General features: G+C 41.6%; 1 protein-coding gene across 4 annotated transcripts; it reads left to right on the top strand.

The window, feature by feature from the left end:
- The first annotated feature begins 435 nt into the window (after positions 1-435).
- On the top strand, positions 436-23870 carry sel1l (SEL1L adaptor subunit of SYVN1 ubiquitin ligase). Of its 4 annotated transcripts, none has more exons than XM_084151315.1 (21): positions 436-965; positions 1239-1282; positions 1683-1887; positions 2541-2708; positions 3451-3556; positions 6720-6882; positions 8458-8511; positions 9003-9062; positions 9182-9263; positions 10245-10399; positions 11329-11385; positions 11766-11834; positions 12006-12083; positions 12507-12569; positions 18431-18518; positions 19577-19725; positions 20651-20816; positions 21540-21614; positions 22190-22362; positions 22445-22573; positions 22819-23870. In XM_084151315.1, the coding sequence occupies exons 1-21, from the start codon at positions 878-880 to the stop codon at positions 23041-23043; spliced, it is 2397 nt and encodes a 798-aa protein (XP_084007441.1). In that variant the 5' UTR covers positions 436-877; the 3' UTR covers positions 23044-23870. The 4 variants fall into 4 exon arrangements, with proteins under 4 accessions (XP_084007441.1, XP_084007440.1, XP_084007439.1 ...); XM_084151314.1 differs by having other exon boundaries at positions 21537-21614; XM_084151313.1 differs by having other exon boundaries at positions 10245-10405.
- The last annotated feature ends 3959 nt before the right edge of the window (positions 23871-27829 follow it).

Here is a 27829-nt window from a genome sequence, read left to right as displayed (position 1 = left end):
TGGGCAACTGGACATTTTATACATGACCCTAAGCATGATGGGATGTTAATTGCTTAATTAACTCAGGAACCACACCTGTGTGGATGAAAGCACCTGCTTTCAATATACTTTGTATCCCGCATTTACTTAAGTGTTTCCTTAATTTTGGCAGTTAACTGTAGCTTACAATACCCATTATGCTAAAATATGCCAATGTGCTATTTGTACTAAAAACGTTGCTCTTTGGGGGCTCCCAAAGACATTGTATTGCTTTGCCACACACATTTACATGAGAGAAGATCCCAAAATGTGTCAGAAGGCGTTTCAGCTGTCGGGGACAAACCGTCTACCGTACAAGTAAGAAACGTGTGTGCCCACCGGATTGGATGACATGTCATTGACCATCAACGATTGGTCAATGTCAGTCATCGCGTCTAGGATTGGTCTATATGGGAGGGATTAGGAAGTGGTGTTCGAGGGTCAGGGGTTGCTAGTTGTTGTCTGATGAAACTGCAAACGATATTAGCTAGGTACAGCTCATCGTTGCTATTTATTAACAAGCTCCAAAGACCAGGAAAAAGTACATTTACCTAGCTAACGAAATATTTATCTCAAAGCATTGCGAAGCTTACCGGCGTTAACATTATAGCTTTTGTTTAGCTAACATGCTAGCTAGCCAGCTAAAAAATATTGCATGTCAGCTGTTAGAAAGCATTAGCTAGTTTTTTTAAACTGCACCTTTTCAATTATTTATTTTGTGAGCTTTGTCCTCATTTCGTGGGCTTTGTCCTGATGAACGTTAGCAGCGTATGCACGAGAAGAATAATCCTGGAAGTGAATGTTTAACATTAGCCACGGAGCTAATTAGCTGGCTAGCAATCGTTAGCTTGTCATCTACATGGATTTTAAAGGGTCATTAAATACTACGAGGATGATTTTGCCTATGGTGATTCTCCTAATAGTTTTCTCACACGGAACAACCGCTGGTAAGAAAAAAACAAAAACAAGTCAGCCAGGTAGATGTCAAGGTTTATACTATTTGACAGATTGTGTAACGATAGTGTTGGCTAGAATTGCATTAGCTAGCAAGCTTGTCATTTTCTGAGGCACTAACGTTAGTTAGCTAGCTACCTAGTTATCAGTACTGTCTGCAGGAAAGTGCTTTCTTCTACGAAGTCGTGTTCTTTGGATGAATATTGTTTGTCAGCAGATGCACAATACTTAATCTGACGTTTTTCTTTGATGTTGTCTTTCTGCAGATGAAGAGCCAGAGGGGAATAATGATCATGCTCCTGAATTGAAGGTAGCTAGCTAGCTATAACTATTAAATAGTACCTGCTGTGCCCTTTTCTATTGCTTAACTTCATTCCATATTGATAATGTAGGCTAGTTTAGGACCAAGCTGCAATCCTTAGGCAAGCAAGTCTGTCTTAACCAATAATTGCATTTAGATGTGGAAGTAGGCCTACCTATCTTTTTCAATGTTTACATAAGAAGCTGTTTGGTATCATGCAAGCAAAAATATAGGTTAACATTATAAATGGCAAAGCCGATTTGCTTTGCAAAGAACTAACCAAATAAAGCACATTTGTATAGCCTTGGTCTCACTCATCCACTAACCTTCAAGCTAATGACAATATGTTAAGTTATATTTCATCACGTAACCCCTCCATCCCTTCATATTGCTTGTTTCCCCCCTTTAGTCTTACCATGAGCACAACTCGGAGGAGGATGAGGTCCCAGTAGGCGCCAGGATTGTAGCAGGAATGGTGACTTCCCCCAGGGAGGCCTCGCAGCCGGAGGGAGAGAGAAGACCCGATGGTGGGGTCCAGGAGGGTGGGCTGGAGAGGGAAGAGAAGGAGGACTTGCCCACCCAACCTCCTCCCGTTGAAGAAAGGCCTAAAGAGGGTAAGGTTCCGTAAGATAGCCTTGATTGGCCATGTGTCACTAGTGGCCATTGCGGTTCGTTTTCTGTGACTTGTGCCTGTCTTGACTAATAAGAAGATAATTGAAGAATGTTACATGGAGAAGTGTCATATCTTTGTAGGAATTAATTATTATATCAGTCTGCAAAGCACCGAAAGTTTCACTCCATAGATTTCAGCTATCCCACATTTACACCTCTAGAACTGGGAACATGTTTAGAGTGACAATATCTTGGCTGAGAACATTGAGGAAACATTTTGAGAAATTGGGACATACTAAGCTTTGCTGTCACCTGGCCTTGAGCATGGCAACAGTGTGATGTCTTTTTGAACTTGATCTCAGTGAAACTGTTGGCTCTCATGGGAAATTAAAACACACTTGCACCTGTGACATCTCTGAAAGTAGCATCAATACTCTGGTGAAGAGTATATGTACCATTTGGCCACTACTGTAGGGTTTCTTTCATAATTTAACCAGAATGGTTAAAGCTTTAGCTTACTTAAAACAGATTTGAGCTTCAATTTGTTAATGTTTGCCACACACACACGTTGATCACCATCCATCTGTTTCCTGTCTGTGTTTTCGCTTGAACATACTCCCCTCCCCCTACCACCTGTGATTTTTGGTTGATGCAGTTCCTGTGGTGAATGGGGGCACAGCCAATGGGAAGCCCTGTCTCTTCCCCTTCCTCTTCCTGGGGAAGGAGTACTTGGACTGTACCACCGATGGACGGGGGGACGACCGCCTGTGGTGCGCCACCACCTACGACTACGACAGGGACAAGAGATGGGGCTTCTGTGAGAGTAAGTCTCCCTTAAAGCACACACGTAAAAAAAAAAAAGCTCATTCCCCCCCCCCCCACCCCCTGTTTCTCTCCCTTAGAGAGGGACTCACACACGGACACTCACACACACCACTTCTGAGGCTGAAACAAATTGTCCTTGGCGGATGAATAAAGTTTACCAAAGTTACCAGAATCTTGGTGATTTATAGTTGAATACCTTTTTATATCTGTCCATTAATTTCTAGTGGAAATACCTTATGGTTAAAGAGAAAATAGCCTAATTATCAATTATTTTCAATAAACTTTTCAATCAAGCAACTCTTCCAGCTATTTACTGTTTTCATAACTGCCGCCAGTTTGCTGCCAAAACATTTACAAAGACATATTGACATAGTAAAATAAATAAGTGTATATCAATTATAAATATATAAAGGATATTTCATGCGTAAACCCTCATATTAAACACCAATGGTATATTTATATTTAGGATGTTTTACAGCTTTGTCATTCTATTTTTAAAGGATCATTTTATTTGATGATTTTATATATTTTACATGTGATAAGGCCACACAGAGGGCCAGAGATAAGAGACCTGTGATCATCTGAAGTACGGTACCCAAAAAGGCCACTAGATGTCATTTGATAAAATTCCCCCCAAAACCTTGAAAGTTAAACAAAATTCTGGTAGTTTACTGGTAAACTGTGAAAGTTACCAGAAATATACCCTCCCTTTGCAACCCTAGTTGTATTGTATATTGTAGCGGAGGAGCAGGTGGAGCAGAGGCATCTTGCGGAGGAGACCGAAAAGGAGTACCAGACAGCCCTCCGCATGATCAACGGAACCAACCGGAAGAGCCAGAAGAAAGAGTGAGCTCTCTTTCTCCTCCTCATTGTCTCATCTACAGTGTTCATAAGTGTGCTTGCTGACAGCAAGAACACTCTAGACAAGCACACTTTAGACAACCCACTTACTCATTATTATTATTATTATTAGTGTGCTTGCTGATAGCAAGAACACTCTAGAAATCCCACAGTCTTATTATTATCTTTCTTCCTCTTGCTTAAGAGATTCCCTAAAAACACGCCACTTCGATACAGCTACGACTTTTTCTTAGCAGGTTAGTGCCTTCAGAAAGTATTCACACCCCTTGACTTTTTCCGCATTTTGTTGTATTACAGCCTGAATTTAAAATGGATTCAATTGACATTTTGTGTCACTGGCCAGCTACACACAGTACCCCCATAATGTTAAAGTGGGATTATGTTTTTAGACATTTTTACAAATAATTAAAAATGAAAAGCTGAAATGTCTTGTCAGTAAGTATTCAACCCATTTGTTATGACAAGCCTAAATATATTGATCACAGATATAAACTCACCATGTAAAGTGTTGGTCCCTTGTTTCATGAGCTGAAATAAAAGATCCCCGAAATGTTTCATATGCACAAAAAGCTTATTTCTCTAAACTTTTGTGCGCACATTTGTTTACATCCCTGTTAGTGAGCATTTTTCCTTTGCCAAGATAATCTATCCACCTGACAGGTGTGGCATATCAAGAAACTGATTAAACAGCATGTGCTGGGAACAATAAAAGGCCACTCTAAAATGTGCAGTTTTGTGTCTCAAGTTTTGAGGGAGCTTGCAATTGACATGCTGACTGCAGGAATGTCCACCAGTGCTGTTGCCAGAGAATTTAATGTTAATTTCTCTACCATAAGCTGCCTCCAACGTCGTTTTAGAGAATTTGGCAGTGCATCCAACCGGCCTCACAACCGCAGGCCACGTGTAACCACGCTAGCCCAGGACCTCCACATCCGGCTTCTTCACCTGCAGGATCGTCTGAGACCAGCACCCGGACAGCTGATGAAACTGTGGGTTTGCATAACCAAATCATTTCTGCACAAATTGTCAGAAACTGTCTCGGAGAAGCTCATCTGCACGCTCGTTGTCCTTCCCAGGGTCTTGACCTGACTGCACTTTGGTGTAGTAACCGACGTCACCTTCAATGGCCACTGGCAAGCTGGAGAAGTGTGCTCTTCACGGATTAATCCCGATTTCAACTGTACCGGTCAGATGGTATGGTGTCGTGTGGGCGAGGGGTTTGCTGATGTGATCAGAGTGCCCCATGGAGGGGTTATGGTATAGGCTGGCATAATCTATGGACAACTAACACAATTGCATTTTATCGATGGGAATTTGAATGCACAGAGATATCGTGACGAGATCCTGAGACCCATTGTTGTGCCATTCATCCGCTGCCATCACCTCATGTTTCAGCATTATAATGCATGGCCCCATGTCGCAAGGATCTGTACACAATTCCTGGAAGCTGAAAACGTCCCATTTCTTCCATGGCCTGCATACTCACCAGACATGTCACCCATTGAGCATATTTGGGATGCTCTAGATCGACGTGTTCGACAGCGTGTTCCAGTTCACAAATATCCAGCAACTTCGCACAGCCATTGAAGAGGAGTGGAACGACATTCCACAGGCCACAATCAACAGCCTGATCAACTCTTTGCGAAGGAGATTTGTCACGCTGCATGAGGCAAATGGTGGTCACACCAGATGGTTTTCTGATCCACGCCCCTTACCTTAAAAAAAAACCCTGATGCATATCTGTATTCCCAGTCATTTGAAATCCATAGATTTGGACCTAATGCATTTATTTCAATTGACTGATTTCCTTACATAAACTGTAACTCAGCAAAATCTTTGAAGTTGTGTTTTATTTTTGTTCAGTGTAATAAGTTCAGGAGGAAAAATGTGCTTAACAAGTCACATAAGTTGCATGGACTCACTCTGTCCAATAATAGTGTTTAACATTATTGTTGAATGACTACCTTATCTCTGTACTCCACACATACAATTATCTGTAAGTCCCTCAGTCGAGCAGTGAATTTCAAACACAGATTCAACCTCAAAGACCAGGGAGGTTTTCCAATGCCTCGCAAATATTAAATATCCCTTTTGAGCATGGTGAAGTTTTGAATGACACTTTGGATGGTGTATCAATGCACCCAGTCACTACATAGATACAGGCGTTTTTCTAACTCAGTTGCCGGAGAGGAAGGAAAACGCTCAGGGATTTCACCATGAGGCCAATGGTGACTTTAAAACAGTTACAGAGTTTAATGGCTGTGATAGGAGAAAACTGCGGTTGGATCAACAACATTGTAGTTACTCCACAATACTAACCTAAATGACGAGTGAAAAGAACAAAGCTTGTACATAATACAAATATTCCAAAACATGCATCCTGTTTGCAATAAGGCATTGAAGTAAAACTGCAAAAAATGTGGCAAAGACATCAACTTTATGTCCTGAATACAAAGCATTATGTTTGGGGCAAATCCAACGCAACACATCACTGACTACCACTCTTCATATTTTCAAGCATGGTGGTGGCTGCAGGACTAGGGAGTTTTTTGGGATGAAAAGGAATAAGCACAGGCAAAATCCTAGAGGGGAAAACCTGGTTCAGTCTGCTTTACAACAGACACTGGGAGACAAATTCACCTTTCAGCAGGACAAAAACACAAATCCAAATATACACTAGAGTTGCTTACCAAGACATTCAATGTTCCGGAGTGGCCTAGTTAATGTTTTGACTTAAATCAGCTTGAAAATCTATGTCAAGACCTGAAAATGGCTGTCTAGCGATGATCAACCAACTTGACAGAGCTTGAAGAGTTTTTAAATAAAATAATTACCCAAAAATACTCACAGCTGTAATCACTGCCAAAGGGGATTCTAACATGTATTGACTCAGGGAGTTGAATACTTATTTAATCAATATACTGTATTAGTGTTTTTTTTATTAATCTTAAAATGTTAAACATTTCTTCCACTTTGACATTTTCATTTTTTTGTGTAGATCATAATAAAAAAACACAAATCCACTTTAATCCCAATTTGTAACAACAAAATGTGGAAAAGGTCAAGGGGTATGAACACTTTCTGAAGGCACAACACCTTTTACTTATTCAACCTTCCACCTATTCTTCTTCATCTTATTCCTCATCAGGTTGTATGAGAAGCTATTGAAAGTTGCCGACAAGGGCCACCACAAGGCCATGGAGAAGGTGGCCTACGCCATGCTGTTTGGGGACTACATGGCCCAGAACATCCCCAAGGCCAAGGAGCTGTTTGAGAAGCTGGCCCTGGAGGGCTCCCCCAAAGCTCAGACGGTAATGGAACATTCCTATTTAAACTTAATGGGTCCAGGGTAGTGTCATTGACCACATTTACATGTGCACTATATTCCGGGTTGTAGCTCATCCCGCTTATTGTCTTATTTGGGATAAGCTGTTTACATGCACCTTTTTGATATCCAGCTCACAAGTATCCCTGTATCCATTAATAAACAGAATATTCCTAATTTAAGTTAATATGGGTTAAATGGAATAGTAACTGAAATATGGACACTGACTGTAGGCCTATAACATCTCACATGTAGTGTTATATAATATTAACTCCTGCAGAATGATGCATATCTTGCAGTAAAATGATACAATACATTTTTATTTTGTCCCGGGAACAGGAGTGGAGAAATATATTTTTTTTTTCTTTCAGCATCTCTTGAGAAAATGCAAATACCTGTGTAATGTGTTATCTTTGACACTTATGCAAGCAGACAGTATTTGCGCCTAAGATGAACTGAAGTCTTTAAGAGTTTCTGATATTTCCTTAACTGGTCAAAGTGATGACATTTTGCACAGGACCAATCTTTCCATTGTTTTGGAGTTATTGAGTTTTCTCCCTGGTCCCTAAAAGAAAAAGGCAAATTTAGCTGTGTTAAATAGATTACTAATGCATTAATTCTATCAATGTAAGGCATTCTGGTGAGCACTACTTGATTTAGTCTTCTAGGGCAACAAGTTATGACAGAAGAGAAGCTGCATGTATCTAACTATAGTTGACAAACAAATGGCCTTACCAAATGTCGGAAATTATAATATGGCCTTACCAAATGTCGGAAATTATAATATGGCCTTACCAAATTTCGGAAATTATAATATGCCCTACCAAATGTCTGAAATCATAAGCAGAAAATGGTCTAAATTAGGGGTGAAAGTAGCCAGAAGGCTATACGGTCCAGTATGGAGTATCAGCAAAATAAATTCTGGAATTATGGTGGCTCGAACTGCGCAGGTAGCCTACTTTTTTGAAGTGATTTGTTTGACAATCAGATGACAACCTCTTCAAACAACACCCATGATAAGCGAAACTGAGCTTGCGCAGACCGCAAAAAACAACAGTAAATGAGAAGCTGTTTACATGCCACAGTATCCCGTCTAAAATCAGCATATCCCAGGCATCTTATCCGGGTTTCTCATAACCGGGATACAATATTTTTTGTGTTATTGTAAACGGGATATGATTGTCTCAACTCAAAAACCGAATACTTGAGTATCCCGAATAATAAGAGGATATTGGTCTGCATGTAAACGTGTTCTTTGAGACAATGGGGTTTCAGGTTGTCTCCAGGCTTTGTCCAAGATTTATTTCCCTCATTAAAATGCAAATCCATTTATAACATTTTTGACATGCGTTTTTCTGGATTTTTTTGTTGTTATTCTGTCTCTCACGGTTCAAATAAACCTACCATAAAAATTATAGACTGATCATTTCTTTGTCAGTGGGCAAACGTACAAAATCAGCAGGGGATCAAATACTTTTTTCCCTCACTGTATATGATTGAATCCGTGTTCATGCGTCTCTGTGGTTGTAGGTAGCCTAACGCTCCACCCTATTTCCTGTAGGCACTTGGTTTCTTGTACGCTGCCGGGTTAGGAGTGAACTCCAGTCAAGCAAAGGTACCAACACCCAGCCTTCCCACTTTCTCCCTCCAAACCGCTCTCTTCTTTCCATGTAGCCTATATACTGATCAAAAGCTCTATTTGTTCAGAGGTAGCTTTTGTAGTAGAGTGGAGCGATATGGACAAAAATCTATTTTAAGATAAATTGACTGAATTATAATGATAAGTAGAACCATGAGTTTATAACGTTTTTATTTTTATATTACCCTTAACTATTATTACTACTTTAAATGTTGTAGCTATCAATTGTCCCATTTAACAATCACTGATATTAGCAAACTTACTTCATTTCAAACTTCACATTACTCTAGTAGGGCCCTATAGGTTATTTATCGTAATGAACAATATCAGCAAAATGTCCACGATAAGTTGTCGGTTTGGTCGGTGTTGATTATCTTTGGTTTATCAACCCAGCTCTATTTCCAAGATGATATTGAAATTACCTGCTAAGCCTGGAATGTAAAGCATAACCCTCAACTCTGTTTCAGGCGTTGGTTTACTACACCTTTGGGGCTTTGGGCGGAAACCTGGTGGCTCATATGATTCTGGTGAGCTACTTCTGCTTTTTGTAGTTTTGAATAGAGAAGCCTTATGTGTCTTGTTCTTCCTTATGGATATACTGAATAATTATTTACCTTTCCCTTCGTTGCTACCATTCTCTCTTTAGGGATACCGATACTGGGGTGGTGTGGGCGTACCCCAGAGCTGCGAATCAGCACTGACGCACTACAGACTGGTGGCCAATCACGGTAGGAGGCCACCCCCTCTCAACCAATGAATGTCTTTCACTGTTTCAGTTGAGTTTCTCAGTAGCTAGGTTTCTATACAATAGGCGACAGATTTTCATGCGAATATTCTAAATTCTGCATAAAAACAATTTGTTTTCATCATATTGACTAAATACTTATTGCGGTTAAATTGCCATGTACAGAATAAGAAGAAAAGTTAAATGGGTTTCCATCGCAATTTCAACTCTACTGATGGTTTTGTCACCAAAGATGTTGCGTGATTTAGTGAATGTGCCCACTATGGTCTTGGCACGTGCGCTCTAGCCAATAGCTCATAGAAACAGTGCGGGTAAAGCCTACATGATGAGATTATTATGGAAAGAATAGCACAATTATTTTTATTTGTCAAACTGCAGCCAAGCATTGATCATCATGTCACCAGAATAATAACCTCTATTTATTGTCTTGGCGCATCAAGCTCATTACCATGCACTTTCACCACCCTGTGACGTTCTCATTACTTATTTAATCTGTAATAAACTACATGCTTTCCCCAGTCGTAGTAGGAAGACCACACAACATATCATCGCGTGACTCCAAGTTTACTTAGCATAAATCATTTTAAAGACACAAAAATATCACACCTTGTCTAAAGTATTTTGTTTTGTCAACATTTGGATAGTTTACAGACAAATCTGCTGTTTCGATCAGGCCTGTCGTGAAATGTTTTATCCGACACGTATTTTACTCGCATAAAAAGGTTGGATGGAAACTTGGTTAGTGTGTAGAATTGAGAAGACCTGCATTTGAAAAGCCCTAAATTGTAGGTGCCACAAACTGACTAAACAAAAGGAAAGGCTGCATTCAAAAAGTGACTTTTTGATTCACAGAGCAAATTTACGGCAGCAAGATTTTAGTCCTGAGGCTTTCCTTAGGCTGCATGCAAAGAGCAGTGAGTTGTTCTTCTTTTTCATTCTTTCTTTCACTCTCCTTAACCTCCAGTGGCCAGTGACATGTCCCTGACGGGGGGCAGTGCGGTGCAGAGGGTGCGTCTGCTGGATGAGGTGGAAAACCCGGGCTCTACCAGCGGAATGCTGGAGGAAGACCTGATCCAGTATTATCAGTTCCTGGCTGAGAAGGGAGATATCCAGGCCCAGGTTATGGTTAAGATGGGGCACACTGCTCTTACAGGGTTCTTTTCTGCATAGGAAATTCTATGGGATTCTTTGCGATAGAAAAGGCATTCTGTGTCAACTTGAATGACTAAAACTAAATAGAAAGAATGTAGATTTCTTTTTTTTTTTTTATATATATATAATGTTATATTTAAGAACTAACAATATAATATAAAAGCTAGACCAGGGGTGACGACCTCAATCGCCGCAATGGCAATTTTGAAAAAAATATACATTTGTGGGCCAGACATAGCCTATATAAAAAAATATATATATATATAATGTGCATACAAATGTCACCCACACTGGACATTGTTAAAACATTTTTATTAAATGCCTCTTCATAATGTCCACTTATAAACGTACAATATGAGAGCGTACTGGCTGGCTCGTGGGTAGGTGGGTCTGGGAGGAGGGGTGTGTGGCAATGCACTTCCATTTGGTGGGCAGCATGTTGGCAGTGCTTGCTGGGACTTGTAGTGCTGTGTGTCGGGGGCTGTATGGAAGTAGGCCAAAAATGAATTGACAACCCAAATCATTGCACGGGTTGGATAGAAATGTCACGGGCCAGATCCGGCCCGCGGGCTTTGTTTGACACGTGAGCAAGACAGTCAGGGAGAAAGGAAAATTCCAGAAATATTATTTATACAAATATTATATATACAAAAATAGTATTTCTGGCAGCAAGGCATTATTATACCCTTCCTCATGGGAGATAATGGAAAGAATCGAATTGTCCCATTTTCAAGTTTCTCTGGTGCTTGCATGAATATAGCATGATAATGAGGAAGCGGGTAATGATTGAAAAGGTGGGCCCTGGTCAAAAGTGGTGCACTATATAGGGAATAGGGTGCCATTTGGGACTCTGACGTGGTGTTTCGTGCCATGACCCCATGCTTTGCTCCCAACAGGTGGGACTGGGCCAGCTGCATCTGCACGGTGGTCGGGGAGTGGAGCAGAACCACCAGGTAACCTTCCCCTAACCCATTTTCAACCTTTTTCAAACACTGCAATTGTAAGATCTTAATTTTATCACCCTGTTGCAGGAGAACTTTCCTGCAATGCAGGAAATGTAAAACTTGTAGTGTATTTGAGGTTTAAAAAGGCTTCTGAAGTTAGACATTTCTGACTTGATTTTCCCTTACAAAACATTTTATCAACCCCTAAAAACATAGTTATAATCCACATAATAATTCACATTTCCTGTTGCTGCAGGATTATTTTCCTGCTGTAGCAAACTGGCTCAAATTAAGATCCTACATCTGTAGCTCTGTCACGCTCACTCCTGTATTTAGTGTGAAGTTGATGTGTGGAGATGGTCACAAATGAAATTTGTTTTTGTCGACAGCGGGCCTACGATTACTTCAACCAGGCCGCGAATGCTGGGAACACGCACGCCATGGCCTTTCTTGGGAAGGTAAGATTATTACATGATCTTATAGGCCTGTAGCACTGTGTAGAAATAAGCAAGTAATGCTACCCTTACTCTGTGGCTGTGCTACCGTTCGTTCAGTGGTTTCTCTTACTCCTCATTTATTCGCTTCACTCTTTTTTTCTCTCTACCTCTCGCTCTCTCACTATCTTTCAGATGTACTCAGAGGGCAGTGAGTACTTGTCTCAGAACAATGAGACGGCCCTGCAGTACTTCAAGAAGGCCTCTGACCTGGTGAGTAACCAAACATTAGAATAGAATGACTAGAATGGACATTCTATTTCTGTGGTCCAACCATGGATTGTTATACATCCATAATGATATCTATATAGCTCTGTTTGGTTCCTCTTTACTATTATCAAACGATTCACTCCTATGGATATCTTGCACATAGCCCACAGTGCCTGTACAGAATGTAAGAATTACCAATATAAGAATCCACTGCTTATAGTTGTCAAACTGTTGGACAGAAACATTCCTATACATTGCTTTTCAATGCAGATGGTATTTCAGGATCAATCTGTTTTATTATAGTCAAATTAACCGGTATAGATGTGGTTCTTTCAAGAGTGCACTATTATCTTCAATACTTATCGTTGTGTCTTGGGTGGTTTCTGTCTCTTTTTGATGTCCTTACTCGCTGTTCTTGTCCCCTAGGGTAACCCTGTCGGGCAGAGTGGGCTGGGCATGGCGTACCTGTACGGGAGAGGCGTGCCAGTGGTGAGTGACCCCTCCCCCTCTGCAATTCTAAAAATGTTGCCATGGGGCGGAGATTAAAATGAGCAGTTTTAGGGCAAATTTCCTGCAATTCCAAAAATTGCCATAGGGTGGAAACAAATGTTTGCAGTTTTTAATATGATATCTGCGTGAGAGTGACTAACAAAATCAATCGCAGCCCCCGGTTGGTAATTTGACTATGATTACTTCAAGTTTAGATAGCTGGCCGCTAGACTAACTTACCAATCTAAAACATGTTAGCTGTCAGTAGCGATGTTTCCATTAACTTGTCCAGTGATACATTTTTTGGGGTCGACATTTTGAACGCTTGCATAGAGAATTGCCTGCTAGGGTTCGTTTCCATTTAACTAGCGTGTCGATAAAAACAACTGGACGTAATGATGTCACACCAAAAAAAAATACATAAATAAATAAATCGCAACCTACAGTGTCGAATTAAAATGTAGTAGTTGAAGTGTTTACATTAAACATTTAGTCAAATTGCGTGTTAATAAATTGGCGACTGCCTGTGTGCCCTCCCACCGATCTTTTTCATCTCAGGTAACCCGCGAAAGCCAGCATGGATAGAATGCAATAATTGACTAATATTTGCCATATTCTAATAATTATCATGTTCAAACATGTCACCACGGTGCCATGAACTTGCACTCCTGTGGATCTGAAATATTTGGATGGTGACACTTGCCAGCCAACCAGAAAAGCAAGGCGAAGCAATTCGGGCATTCTTGAAAGTTCTGACAATCCTTGTCCTGCAAAGAAATATTATCTTTATAGTTACAATTTATTTTTGTAAGCAGTAGGCATTTAGAATTAAATGTGGCGTGGAGCTTGTAGTTACATGATGAGATCACGTGCCCTGCGTACCTTCAAAAGTATTCAGCAATTATTTAAAAAACCCAGTTTCCATCATTTTTCGCAAGTTTGACAAAATAAAAATCCAGCCTTGCCGAACAAATAAAATGTTTGATCTTTACAAAATGTCTCATATCTGCTGTTTTCATACATTTCGCAATTATTATTTTTGCGACATTGCTTTTGTCGAGAAATAAACCTGGGTCAATGGAAACCTGCCTACTGACTGACATAACAAGAGAAACTGCTGATGCACAACCAAATTTGCACCTTTTGTATTTTACTATTCTAACTCTCAACAGTCAGTTTAGACCCCGACTTCATTTTTTTGTTAGTTTTTTGGATGAAATTGATTGCGCTGCCATTTTCATAATCCCTGCTTTACACGGTAGCTACATTCCTAAAGTGAGCTTCTGTAGACATTGGCATAGGCAATAGAATCCAGCAGCTGTGTACTGTAGGTTTACAGTTCATTCGGAAAGTATTCAGACCCCTTCACTTTTTCCACATTTTGTCACCTTAAAGCCTTATTCTAACATGAAATAAATGTATTTTTTCCCCTTATCAATCTACACACAATACCCCATAATGACAAAGCGAAAACAGGCTTTTAGAAATGTTTGCAAATTTATAAAAAAACAAATACCTTATTTACATAAGTATTCAGACCCTTTGCTATGAGACTCGAAATTTAGCTCAGGTGCGTCCTGTTTCCCCCTGTGGTAAATTCAATTGATTGGACATGATTTGGAAAGGAACACAGTCTATATGTGACTCGTTTCAGGAAACTAGGCATATGTCGCGCGTCACTACTACCATTTGAACGTATACTTTTATTTTATCAAACTGTGTTTTTTGGCAGAAATGCCTTCTGGAATATGTGAACTTTCATGTGCCTTAATAACAAACTTGTATGCCATCTGTAAATACGAATACAATTGTTAAATTACGAGAGTTGGTTTAGCTAATGAAAAAGACAGGAACCTTCCCGCTAGCCATGATTGGCTGAGATAATGGATGGGCTGGACATGCCGAGAGATGTTTGGATTGGTCTGCCATGTAGCCTGCTTCTGTCTATAACATGAGCTGCTCAGTATTTGTAGGTAATCCTTTCTAATGCGTATTTTAAAGTAAAATATATAAGTGTTGCTCTACACTTTCTGGAGGACCGAGTTTTGAAATCAGTGGAAGGCCTTGTGGAATTAGAGTATGATAGCTAAGGTGATGGAGAAAATTCTGGCCTTTGATTGCTAATATGCAGAGGGAGTCAAAGAGAACACACAGAAGGCTGTATAAAACACCTGTCTCCGGATTACATCTTGGGCAACCATGGCATCCGTGACAGAGGGAGAAGTGTCCATCCATGTATGCGGGTAAGATAGTCTAGCTAGCTACATTTTCAGATATTACACTTTCCTAATTTTGTCAGTCATTTTCATTTCAAGTTAAAGCGTACTGTTAGGTAGCTAACGTTAACTGGCTGAATCGCTAGCTAACGTTACGCGTATGATCTGTGTAGTAATATTATTTGTATCTCAGCCATTTGCATTGCTAATTATAGCCTAATGTTAGCTAGCTAACATTGAACCTGGTTGGTTAGCTTCCTGCAGATTCATGTATGGTAGTAACGTTATGAGTTGGGATTATGGTTCATTGTTTAGCTGCTAGCTAGCTAGATAGCTACATGTCTAAACAAAAGACTCCACTATGCAAGTAACCATTTCAATACAATGTTCATGATGTCACTGCGACAACTGTCGATAGACGTAGCTGGTAAATTCGCTCTGGCTATCTACTCTAATTTCAGAGCACTCTCGTCTGAGTGTGCCAGAGCGCAGTATAACTGACTAATTTACGAACGCTCAACACCCGTTGAATGTGGCCGGTGTCAGTAAATGTTGGCAAAAAAGCGTATTTAAGTTGTTGCCAGCAGCACAGTTACAGTCACCAATGCTCTGGATAACATAAAAACAGCCTAACCAGCTCTGCTAGGGTGATTAAAATGGTCAGGGAGCTGTTCTCTCATGTGTCTGGAAGTAGCTAGCAATCTAGCCAACGTTAGCCAGTTAGCTTGGGAGCTTAACTGCTGCTGTTAGGTCAGAACGCTCTGCTCAACCCTATTCCTCAGCCAGAGCGTCCAGTGTGCGCTCTGAATGCTCTGAGAGCGTAACGCTCTGAATTTACGAACGGACAATCTGACAACGCTCTGAGTTTACGATGGCCCAGGGCGCACTCTGGCACGCCAGATTTGAATTTACGAATACACCCATAGAATAAACCAGCCTTTAGTCTTGAAATATTTGGTTGTTTAGTACATGGCCTCACGTGAATCCTTAGAGATGGGTGGGGCTAAGGCTTAAGAGGGTGTGAACGATGCTCAATGGGTGTAGACAAAGAAGGGCTCTCCAGTAGGTTTACCAAAAGTTTATCAACTTTCAAAGTGGAATTACTTTCCCATTGTTCCTCAACTGTAGTGTATGATATACCATTTTCTAGCTCTGAGTCTCTACTTTTATCCAATGTAAAAAACACCATTTCAAATTGTGCTACATGACCGAATCGAGCCGGTCGGTCACAATAAGGTCCCACGGTTGACAGTGCATGTAAGAGCAAAAACCAAGCCATGAGGTCGACGGAATTGCCGTAGAGCTCCGATACAGGATTTCTGCAGCATTGAAGGTCCAGAAGAACACACTGGCCTCCATCATTCTTAAATGGAAGAAGTTTGGAACCACCTAGACCAGGGGTGTCAAAGTCAAATGGACGGAGGGCCAAATAAAAAATTTAGCTACAAGCCGAGGGCCGGACTGTTCGAATGTTCATTGAAAAATTTTTAAATGACGCATATAGTCTAGTGAACCTAATTGAACCTACTGAAAACCTAACAAATATATTCCAATATGATCAGATAAATAAAGCAATATTTTCTTATGGCTCTGTCAGTAATCTTTAATTTTCAACAGACACAAAAGACAAATTTCCTTTATATAAAAATCCCCATAACATGAACATTAAATGAAAGAAACCGGTATTCAAGGCACCATCAGTAGCCTATATTTTCTATTTTAGCAAAAGTGGGCTAAATTTACTTCAAAGAAAAAAACAATAATAGCAATTTTCTATCATCCACTCAACTGAAATATTTTTAAAATATAATTGGATTGAAATACAATAAAATAAAGTGCAAAAATCTATTAATCAAAAACAACACTTTGTTTAAGGAGAAGTAACATGCGGTGATTCAAACCTTTGGCTCTGATAAAGTTAACTGTGCGCGTGATGATGCTCATTACATGCTCCATTTTCAAGGCTTTACCGCACAACGCTTCCTGGTGTATGATACAATGATAAGCTGTCAGCTCACCTGTCGCGTTTTCCTCTTGCATCTTTTCCCGTATCTTCGCCACCAGTCCGCTCCTGTGTCCACACATCGCAGGTGCTCCGTCGGTTGTCAAACCCACGAGTTTTTCCCAAGGCAGCTCCATCTCATTTACACATCTTGACACCTCTTCATACAAATCATGCCCCGTAGTTGTGCCATGCATAGGACGTAAAGCCAAAAACTCCTCTGTCACGCTTAGGCTGGAGTCCACTCCGCGGATGAAAATTGACAACTGGGCAATGTCAGAAATGTCGGTGCTCTCATCCACAGCCAAGGAATATGCAATGAAATCTTTTCCCTTTTTCACAAGCTGCTCTTTTAGATTGATGGACAACTGGTCTACTCTCTCGGCAATGGTGTTTCTGCTCAGACTCACATTTAAAAAGAGTTGCCTTTTTTCTGGGCAAACTTCGTCACAAACTTTAATCATGCAGTTTTTGATGAAATCCCCCTCCGTAAATGGCCGGGCTGATTTAGCGATCTCTTCTGCCAAAATAAAACTGGCCTTGACAGCAGCCTGGCCTTGTGATTTGGCTTTTTTGAACAGAGCCTGTCGAGATTTGAGGCCTCGTTTTAATTCCTCTGCCTTTTGTAGCCTTTGTTCCATGTCCATATTCTTGTTTTTGTCCGCGTGTTTCGTTTCATAATGTCGTCTCAGATTATACTCTTTCAGTACCGCCACACTTTCTCCACACAGAAGACACACAGGTTTTCCAGCTACCTCCGTGAACATATACTCCGACTCCCACCTTGTTTGAAACCCCCGGTTCTCAGTGTCCACCTTCCGTTTTGCCATTTTTGATGGGTATCTGAAAGTTAATTTTACTGTGATGCTGACGACTGCTGTGCCAATAAATATTGAAATGAAGCAGCCTACTGCTCGGTGCGTCACCGTTGCATTGTGGGAAATGTAGTATTGGTGCGTGTAAAAGATCTGCGGGCTGCCGGCTTGCTGCGGTCTGCGGGCCGGTTCTAATAATAAATCAAGATCATCCCAGGGGCCGTAAAAAACCTTCTCGCGGGCCGGATGTGGCCCGCGGGCCTTGACTCTGACATATGTGACCTAGACTCTTTCTAGAGCTGGCCGCCGAGCCAAACTGAGCAATCGGAGGAGAAGGGCCTTGGTCAGGGAGGTGACCAAGAACCCAATGTTCACTCTGACAGAGCTCCAGAGTTCCTCTGTGGAGATGGGCGAACCTTCCAGAAGGACAACCATCTCTGCAGCACTCCACCAATCAGGCCTTTAGAGTGGCCAGACAGATGCCACTCCTCAGTAAAAGGCACATGACAGCCCGCTTGGCGTTTGCCTAAAGGCACCTAAAGGACTCTCAGACCATGAGAAACAAGATTCTCTGGTCTGATGAAACCAAGATTGAACTCTTTGGCCTGAATGCCAAGTGTCACGTGATTTTTTTTATTTTTGCTTTGTCATTATGGGTTATTGTGTGTGTGTGTGTGTGTATATTGATGGGGGGGGGGGACGATTTAATCCATTTTAGAACATGGCTGTAATGTAACAAAATGTGGAAAAAGTGAATGGGTCTGAATACTTTTCGAACGCACTGCATGTTGGTATTTTCTGTGTGATTTACACAATTGTGTCCTCCAGAATTACGAGTTGGCACTGAAATACTTCCAGAAAGCAGCGGAGCAGGGCTGGGTGGACGGACAGCTTCAGCTGGGCACCATGTACTACAGTGAGTGTGTGCATGTGGGAGTGTGTGTGTATAGATCACCCCTTTTTTCTGTTGTTGTATAGTGTAAAACAGCCTTGCCCATTTTGGTTTCCTGGAAAGTGCAATGTTAGTTGTCCACCAACATTCTGCTCCCAAATCTGCACTCTCCGCAGCAGGTGCGTTATCAGAGGGGTGGCAATGGCCACTCCTGAAATGATTGGCCACCCTTAGTGCCACCCCATTCTAAATGGGTGAGAGCGCTGTCAATCTGGGTCAGAAAAAATCCCTAACTGAAATATATATATATATTTTTCTCCACAAAATGTAAATCACAGTGCAGTTATCACAAAACTACCACTAACAGGTCCTGATCATCATAAAGGGAAAACATTTAACAAATAGGCCTACCTAACACAACAATGCTGTAACGTTAGTAAGAGGGGATATGCACCTTTCAAATTATTTTCTACGAATGTAAAGTGCTCTGCACATCATCGTTAACAGTAAAAAAAAAAAAAGAACACTGCTGATTCCAGAAATGATTGCTGTTGATATGCAGCCATTGTCAATGGCCTACTTGAGATGCGAGGTTATTTGCTTAAAGAAAGACTGCCATTTGAGCCGCGACTCGCGTCTTTCTCGTCAATATCACTGTTCACCGTTTGCTCCAGTTTCCCTTTATAATGAGAGTTGAGACATACAGTTAACATTAGACAGCTAAAAGTCTTCACTTTTTAACCGGTAGATACCCCCATTTGGCGTGTTTTATTTTGCCCTGTATTTGATTTGTGAGCTTAAACTTGGTGGGCAGGCTTTTGTTAAACATGAAACAAAGTAGGCCCCTAGACTATTCATTACAATAAATCATAGTTTAAACCAATTTAACGCTATTTGTGTAAAAATGTGCTGATTTTCTCATGGCCACCCATGACTGGTTTTGGTCACCCCATTAAAAAATCCTAGAAACGCCCCTGCTCAGCAGCCATAAGACAACACACTATTTCTTCTCTTGCACACCACTTTTCTTTGTTGGGGATCTCACTCACTTTTGTCTCTCCATTCCTCCTCTTCCTCCCCAGATGGCATCGGGGTGAAGCGTGACTACAAGCAGGCCTTCAAGTTCTTCAACCTGGCCTCGCAGGCAGGCCACATTCTGGCATTTTATAACCTGGCCCAGATGCACGCCACGGGCACTGGCGTGTTGCGTTCATGCCACACCGCCGTGGAGGTAAGCTAGCTATCCATTAGCTAACTGCTGTACATAATTGGCTAGCTACAGCATTAGCCATTAATAAGCCATTAGATAGCGCTTTATAATTGGATAGCTAAAGGATTAGCCATTAGCTAGCTAGTTCAGAGGCCCAGTGCTTCACAGTTCATTAGCCTTTAAGTATCAAGCACCACTACTACTCTAGCCACCTGGGAGCTAGCCATTACCTAGCGTTTCACAGTTTATTAGCCAGCAATTAGCGTTCCGTTAGCTGTGCATTAATCATCATTATAAACTGGGTGGTTCGAGCCCTGAATGCTGATAGCTGTGGTATATCAGACCATATACCACAGGTATGACAACATTTATTTTAACTGCTCTAATTACGTTGGTAACCAGTTTCTAATCGCAATAAGGCACCTCTGGGCTTAGTGGTATATGGCCAACATACCACGGCTAAGGGCTGTATCCAGGCACTCCGCGTTGCCAAATACCCCCTCGGGCCTTATTGCTTAAATAAGACATCTGTTAGCCTGAGATTAACCTTCAGCCATTAGATCAATGCCTGAATCACCAGTTAGCAGTCTTCTAGGTAGGCATGAACCAATTAGCCACCTGTTTAGCAATTTATTGGCCACCTAATTGCCCTCCATTAGCTGTCATTCAGCCATCCATTAGCTAATTATTTAGCCATTTGCTACTCAGTGTCAGTCATTGGTTAGCCAAAACCTACTCACCCATTCCTTAGCCATTGATCCACAACCAGGGTCAGATACAATTTTATCCTCCCTATAGTTAAAGTTCAAATCAGGCGTTGTGTAATCTGATCCTAGATCTGTGATTAGGGGCGATTTCCACCTTGAATTGCCTTAACAGCCCCTTTTTGTTCTTGTCTCTCTGTGTGTCTAACTGCATGTGTCTTCATATGCGTGTCTGCGAGCAGCTCTTCAAGAATGTGTGTGAGCGTGGGCGCTGGTCGGAGAGGCTGATGGCAGCCTACGGCAGCTTCAAGGACGGCGACATGGACGGGGCGCTGGTGCAGTACCTGATGCTGGCCGAGCAGGGCTACGAGGTGGCGCAGAGCAACGTGGCCTACATCCTGGACCAGAGTAAGAACAAATACACAGTATTTATCATGAAAATACCCTAGATAGCTGAAAGGGGAACTGTTTTGAAGAGTTCTGTACTGTTTAACGGCAACCATCTTAGAACCTCCTCAGCCCAATTCTGTTTCTCCCCCTTCTCCCTGAAGTGTGCACTTGTTCACTCCCCCGCAAAGCTTCAAAAGCATTTGGATTGCGTTAAGCATGGGCAAGAGGGAGCCATGTGCCTTCCACAAGTTCATTCCTTTTAAATTAATGAGGGGGAGTGAACTACTGCACACTTTTTAGGGAGAAAAGGGCTGAAACTGAATTTGGCTCTATGTACATTGGTAAGACACCACTGCTTCCACGCACCTCCGTCACCAGAGAGCACTGTGACCCTATATCAAGTGAACCAAGCATATGGCCTGGACATTGTCTGTGGCCTGCCATCTGATGTAATGTGTTCAGAACACTAACCTCTGGTTATTTGAAAAATTGTGATATTGGAGAAATAAGAAATCACTGGAAGGCAATGAATCCCCTGTGGTTGTTTAGATAATGAGAAATTGCTACACCGTGCCAAAACAATACATTTCTTTGTGCAGCCCTTCTGATATGTTTTTACAGAAATTGCCTTTTTGAATACATTTAATAAGCACGTGTCATGATGATTTTAAACCAGTTGGTACCATTTTGTATTTGAGAATAACAAATATTATTCTGAATCTTGTGTTTCGTTTTAAGTAGAGGAGGCGCAGATCTTCAGTGAGAACGAGACATACCCTCGAGCCCTCCTCCATTGGACCAGAGCAGCAGCACAGGGTTGGTCTAGCCTCCTTCATAAATCACCCTTCCATATTTTTGCTGTACTGAGCAGCCATCTTGTGTTTGTACCCTTCAGTAATTGTAGGTGAGGATAGTTGGATAAAGCTGGGGGATTCAAATGTATGGTTATGGTACTGACATGTGTACTGTATGTTCAACTGTTACTCTGGTTATACAGGGGCTAGGATGAAGATGGGCCACTCCCACTTCTATGGTTTCGGGACTGACGTGTTTACTGTATCTTCAACTGGGCCAAGTTTTTCAAAACATTTTAAATCCAGATCAAAATGATCCTGAGTTGTTAAATTCTGCTTCCCCTTCAGATGTGGTCCCTCATTTTTAGATGCAGTTTTAAGACAAAATGGAAGCAAATCTCTAACATATCCCATTGTATGCTATAACAAAGATCATGGTATATGAGCCCATGACATTTGGTTAGAAAAACTGGGCCCAGTTTATTCAGTGGCTAGGATAAAGCTGGGGGACTACCACTTCTACGGTTATGGTACTACGGTGTGTATACGGTTACAGTACTGACTTGGGTGTACTGTATGTTCAACTTTGTCACCCAGGTTATACAGTGGCTAGGATAAAGCTGGGGGACTACCACTTCTACGGTTACGGTACTGACGTGGACTACGAGACAGCTGTCATACACTATAGGATGGCCTCGGAGCAGCAGCACAGCGCTCAGGCCATGTTCAACCTGGGCTACATGCACGAGAAAGGCCTTGGCATCAAACAGGTGGGCACACTAACACACACTCAATCATACACACACACGCAACCCTATACGTCTAACCCCTTACTCTTTCCCCTTCCTGTAGGACATCCACCTGGCCAAGCGTTTCTACGACATGGCTGCCGAGGCTAGTCCCGAAGCCCAGGTGCCAGTCTTCCTGGCTCTGTGGAAACTGGGCCTGGTCTACACCCTGCAATACCTGCACGACCTCAACGTGAGTGTACAGTACAGAGCAATTCTTGGACCCGGTGCCTCTGGGAGATTCATTTTCCCCAATCGTTTCCAGTTCAACTCATGGGGGCCAGGCTCAATATTAGAGGCAAACTTAGGCTAGTTGTAGTTTATTATGTTTGTACAGGATTCATGGGATTGTATTATGTTTGTTTAATGTAATCAATGCTCTCTCTCTTTCTCCCTCCCCCCTCCCTGTATAATCTCCCTCCCTCCCCCCTCCACCAGATGAGTGAGGTGGTCAGTCAGGTGGACCTGGACCAGCTCCTGGGCCCCGAGTGGGACCTCTACCTCATGACGGTCATCGCCCTGCTGCTAGGCACCGTCATCGCCTACCGCCAGAGACAGCACCAGGCCATGCCCCCTCCTCCCCCGGGCCCAGCCCCAGCCGGGCCTCCCCAGGAGCAGGCCCAACCTGAGGCCCAGCCCCAGGCCGAAGAGGCGCAGCAGTGAGAGATGGAGTGGGTAGTGCGTGAGGAAGGGAAGGCAATATCCCGACCCCCTACCTTCCTCTACCTCTTCTCTGGGGGGTTGGTGGGGTGGGTAAAGGCAGACTAACTAGCTCCCATTTTGGGCTCCACCTCCCTCCTGACTTCGGCATGTTGACCACAGACTATGTAGGCTACTGAACAGGCCAGACTCGCGCTACTTAACTCTCTGTCAATGCTCTCAGACCCCCCAAGTTGAAGAATGAAGAACGGAATCGGCGAGGGGGAGAGTGGAGCAGGTTGATGGACAAGGCCATGGAACAGAGGCTGTAGAAAAGACAATATAGACTTGAAACCTCTTAGTGTGTGACTCAGGGTACCAGCAGCAGAATCACTTCTCGGAATTAGCCACGTGGATTGCCAGATTGGGGCGATCGAGTCATCTTCTTAATTATAGTCCGATCTGCGAATGAAACAGTCCCGTTTTGTGTGCTCTAGTAGCGATTGGGCTTCCGAAACAATGGGCAGATTATTTTTTTCTTCTGATTTTCCATTTCTGATTTTTATGTACGTGTGTAAGGTTACAACTCTCCTTACCAGAAAATAAGTTTCAAGATTAATACATAAACCTTGCGGTACCAACATTTGTAAGGTGGCAGCAATCATAACTTGGCACGTGAAGTCATCATATTCTTGTCTTTAGCAAAATATGTTTTCACGAATATGCTTTAAGAACACGTTTTGTAAGCATGTTCATAAGCAATGATTCTTTATCAAGCAAGATTTTTCCAGCATGCTTCTGTCAGCACATTTGATTAATTAGCAAGCATTAAAGCTTTTCGTGTGCAAATATTTCTTTAGCAAACATGTGTTGTTTGTCTTTCAATGCAGACGTTTTTTTCAGGAACTTGTTTTGTTAGTGAATATGCTTTGTTAGCACATACAGTTGAAGTCGGAAGGTTACATACACCTTAGCCAAATACATTTAAACTCCGTTTTTCACAATTCCTGACATTTAATCCTAGTAAAAATTCCCTGTCTTAGGTCAGTTAGGATCACCACTTTATTTTAAGAATGTGAAATGTCAGAATAATAAATGTTGATTAAATTAATTAATGATATCAACGTTATCAGTAATAGGGCCAGACTCTACATTACTTTTGAAGGGAAGAGTAGAGGAAGTAAATGAGTTTTAATGACTACACATAAACCTGCTCATTTATTGACATACAGTTCAAAACCTTTCACTATGTAGCTGAGCTTTGGTCAACCTACTTGTTTGAGTGGAACAAGTAATGAAGGATATTGTTGTCAGTCTTTTCAGCTCTGCTATGGTATGGTCAAGCATCAGAACGAAGGATACAGAATCCTTTGCTTCCCCTTCACTAGCTACCCCATTTCCTTCCTCAGTTCAGTGCATGATTCTGTGTTTCAGATAACGTTTGATTCTTTAGATATTATCCATATAGCCTAATACAGATAATATCCTTGAGATAATATTATAGGGATATTGCTGAATGCAGCCTTTTTGTCAAGACTCATTAGAAGAAAGCAGTGACTTTTTCAGACTATTTGACTTTGTTATATATATGATTCCATTCAGGGTCATAATCGTGGTGAGACTATAGGCTACACACCCTCGCCAATAGAGCAGGTTGTCGCTTCTGCTTCCCGTCAGTTCAAGCATTAAGTTGTCAAGATCACAGCAATCACCTCCCTTATGTAGTGGCAGCACATAAACTGATTTTCCACATTTTAGGAATATTAAATTAAGTGTGTTAAATTAAAGATGCCGGTTATAGAGACAACAATGAGGGATGCTGCACACTTGAGCAGACCTGGATCCAAATGGTCAGCCCTTGTAGATTTCTTAATGTCTAATGCCAGCAACACATCAAGGACTTCATTGTCTGTGAATTGCCAAAAAGAAAAACCCTGACTGACATTTTCAAAATGATTCTGTAAAATGTCCCTATTAACATCCAGTACATTGTCACAGTGAGTAGGTTTTTGAATTATAGCATAGAGAGAACCTGCAGAAATAAAATGTTGATTTAATTAATTATATCAATGTTATCAGTAATAGGGCCAGACTACATTACTTTTTAAGGGAAGAGTAGAGGAAGTAAAACCTTTTAATGATTTCACAGCTTTCCTGAATTTATATCGATTTCCAGTACAGTCAGCTACAGTTTTAAGCGAAATCGGATTATTATATTTTCGAACAAGTTTTACACAGATTTCTCAATTCTCTGAAGGATTGCCAATCCCGGCCGGATTGTGTATGTGTGCCATTCAGAGGGTGAATGGGCAAGACAAAATATTTAAGTGCCTTTTGAACAGGGTATGGTTGTCGGTGCCAGGTGCACACGTTTGTGTCAAGAACTGCAATGGTGCTGGGTTTTTCACGCTCAACAGTTTCCCCATGTGTATCAAGAATGGTCCATCACCGAAAGGACATCCAGCCAACTTGACACAACTCTATGAAGCATTGTCGTCAACATCGGCCAGCATCCCTGTGGCATGCTTTCGATACCTTGTAGAGTCCAAGCCCCGACGAATTGAGGCTGTTCTGAGGGCAAAAGGGGGAGTGCAACTCAATATAAGGAAGGTGTTCTTAATGTTTTGTACACTCAGTGTATGTTATGGTTATAGTGACTCTTAACTTGACTTTTCTGTCTTGGCTGACATAGCACTGTCCGTAATAATTACATAACAGGTTATAAACACATTGGGCAGTTGATGACAACTGACCACTGCTGTTACATAAACCATTTTAGGAAAGCTAGTTTGCTTTTGGTATTCCTTAGCCATCTACCAAAGTGTATTGACCATGACCAGATTTTGGAGATTGTTTTTTCAACAATGATTTTTCAATTCCTGATTGATTTCCAATCCACTTCCTGAAGTGAAATAAATTGAGCCCGCAACCCTAGTAAGGACAATGGTCAAGTCAGCTGTTGGACATGAGAATTCTGTTATGTCATGATATGGGGCCGCCGACCAGTCGGGGTCTAAACTTACTGTTAAGAGTTAGAATAGTACACCAGGTGCAAGTTTGAAATTTGGTTGTTCATCAGCAGTTTATTTCTTGTTTTGTCAGTCACTCAATTAGCCATGTCAGCTAACAATATTTAGATTGGTAAATTAGTCTAGCCAGTTATCAAAACGTGTAATCTTGGCCAAAGACCGACCGACACGTGCTATCACAATAACTACCCTTACCACAATCTCTCCCCAGCAAGGCTCCTATTAAGTTAAGGAAGCTCTATGAGATAATGAGGGATCATAGTCTACACACTATGCTTGTTTAGAAAACAATTCAATGAGGCACTTATTTCTGCTGTGAAGGGAGAACATCCATTTGTATTGGGTGAAATATTTCTACATCTGAGCATAAATCGGCTGTAGGAAAGAGGGCAATGAATGGGCCCTCAGAGCGTTTTACTGCCTCATATACATTTAAATAATTGAATCATCCTGTAAGCTAAATAAGATATACCATAAATCCCCCATACTCAACTGGCGGACGGTGGTCTGGATCCGGACCCAGAACGGGGTCAATATGGGACTCGGTCGGGCTTTTACCCCTGGTATCAAATAAACAAAAGACATAGATGTGTCGATTTCTGGAAATTAGCTTTAAAAATGTTCTTTTCACAAACAACAGTTTGGGGTCGCATGAATTGCGAGGTGGGGGTTTCTTACTGTGCCGGAAATTGACACCTTTGCGACCTAGGATATTTGTGTGACCGGACCTTCTCAAATAGTACTTGAGTATCAAATAGTACTTGAGTACCCCTGCCATAAATAGTCTGACAAAAACACTTAGGCCTACATCAACGATTTTGAAATGCTCACACATTTTAAATTTTTGTCATTTAGCAGACGCTCTTATCCGGAGCGACTTACAGTTAGTGAGTGCATACATTTTCATACACCAGTAAAAGGTTGAGCCAGTGTTTCCTCTTAGAAACAATTTTCTGTAAAAGCCTAATAAATTCAAGGAGCATGTTCTAATAGTAACCACTAAGTAAAGCTGAATTATTCAAATACATTTAGCTCAATATACCTGTTGTTGTTGTAGTGCCCCTTGGAGGAGATAAACACCTCCTAAACATTCAAACAATAATGGATTGGATTTAGTGGTTTCTTACTAGCTGCTCAAAGGGATGTACATCTCATGCAGCAGAAACTCTCCGAATCCACCCCCAATGCGTAGCGCTCACCTGGGTAATGGCTAATGCCATAGAGATCATCGGACATCAGTTGGAGAGAAAGAGAAATACAATAGATTGACAAAGTGAAAAAGGTGAAGTTCTAAAACACTACAGTGGATAATGTAGCGGTGACCTTGGTGGAAGGGTGATGTATTCAGTAGAACACGTAGCTACCCTCAGTGCACCGCTGGGAATTGATTACATTTGCCAGCTGCTGCCTCTCTCCCTCCCTCCTCAGGGAATCTGAGGGAAGATAAGGAAGGGGGGGGGCAGATACAGTGGAAAGATAACAGTACAGCATCCTTGTTCAGTACTGTGACAATTCAGGATGGTTAGTGTGTTTCCTAGTGCTCTGTTATTAGAGTGAACTCATTATCTGGGATTAGATTGGTCCTGCCTCTGGGCCCTGGGGATTAGTGGACATGTCTGCTCTGGCACCAATGCGACATACAAAAAAAACCAGACTTTCCTCAGCTCTGTTCTATAAATGTTGCTCTCTTCACACTTGTGCATTGAATATCATTTCTCACTGTTGTAACATCCCTCTTTATGTTTGATTACTTATACTTATAAGAACTGAGATTGGATATA

The sequence above is a fragment of the Coregonus lavaretus genome (genome assembly GCF_964263955.1).
Source record: "Coregonus lavaretus genome assembly, chromosome: 33".
Lineage (NCBI taxonomy): Eukaryota > Metazoa > Chordata > Actinopteri > Salmoniformes > Salmonidae > Coregonus > Coregonus lavaretus.
The sequence above is the reverse complement of the archived record's forward strand: the minus strand, read 5'-3'. Positions and strand labels throughout refer to the sequence as shown.

Bases quoted from the DNA above. Each gene is read 5' to 3' on its own strand.
- sel1l (XM_084151312.1), top strand. From the start codon at position 878: ATGGATTTTAAAGGGTCATTAAATACTACGAGGATGATTTTGCCTATG. The intron at 9,264-10,244 runs GTAGGAGGCCAC...CTTAACCTCCAG, and splicing joins CAGACTGGTGGCCAATCACG to TGGCCAGTGACATGTCCCTG. The intron at 19,726-20,650 runs GTAAGCTAGCTA...GTCTGCGAGCAG, and splicing joins CATGCCACACCGCCGTGGAG to CTCTTCAAGAATGTGTGTGA.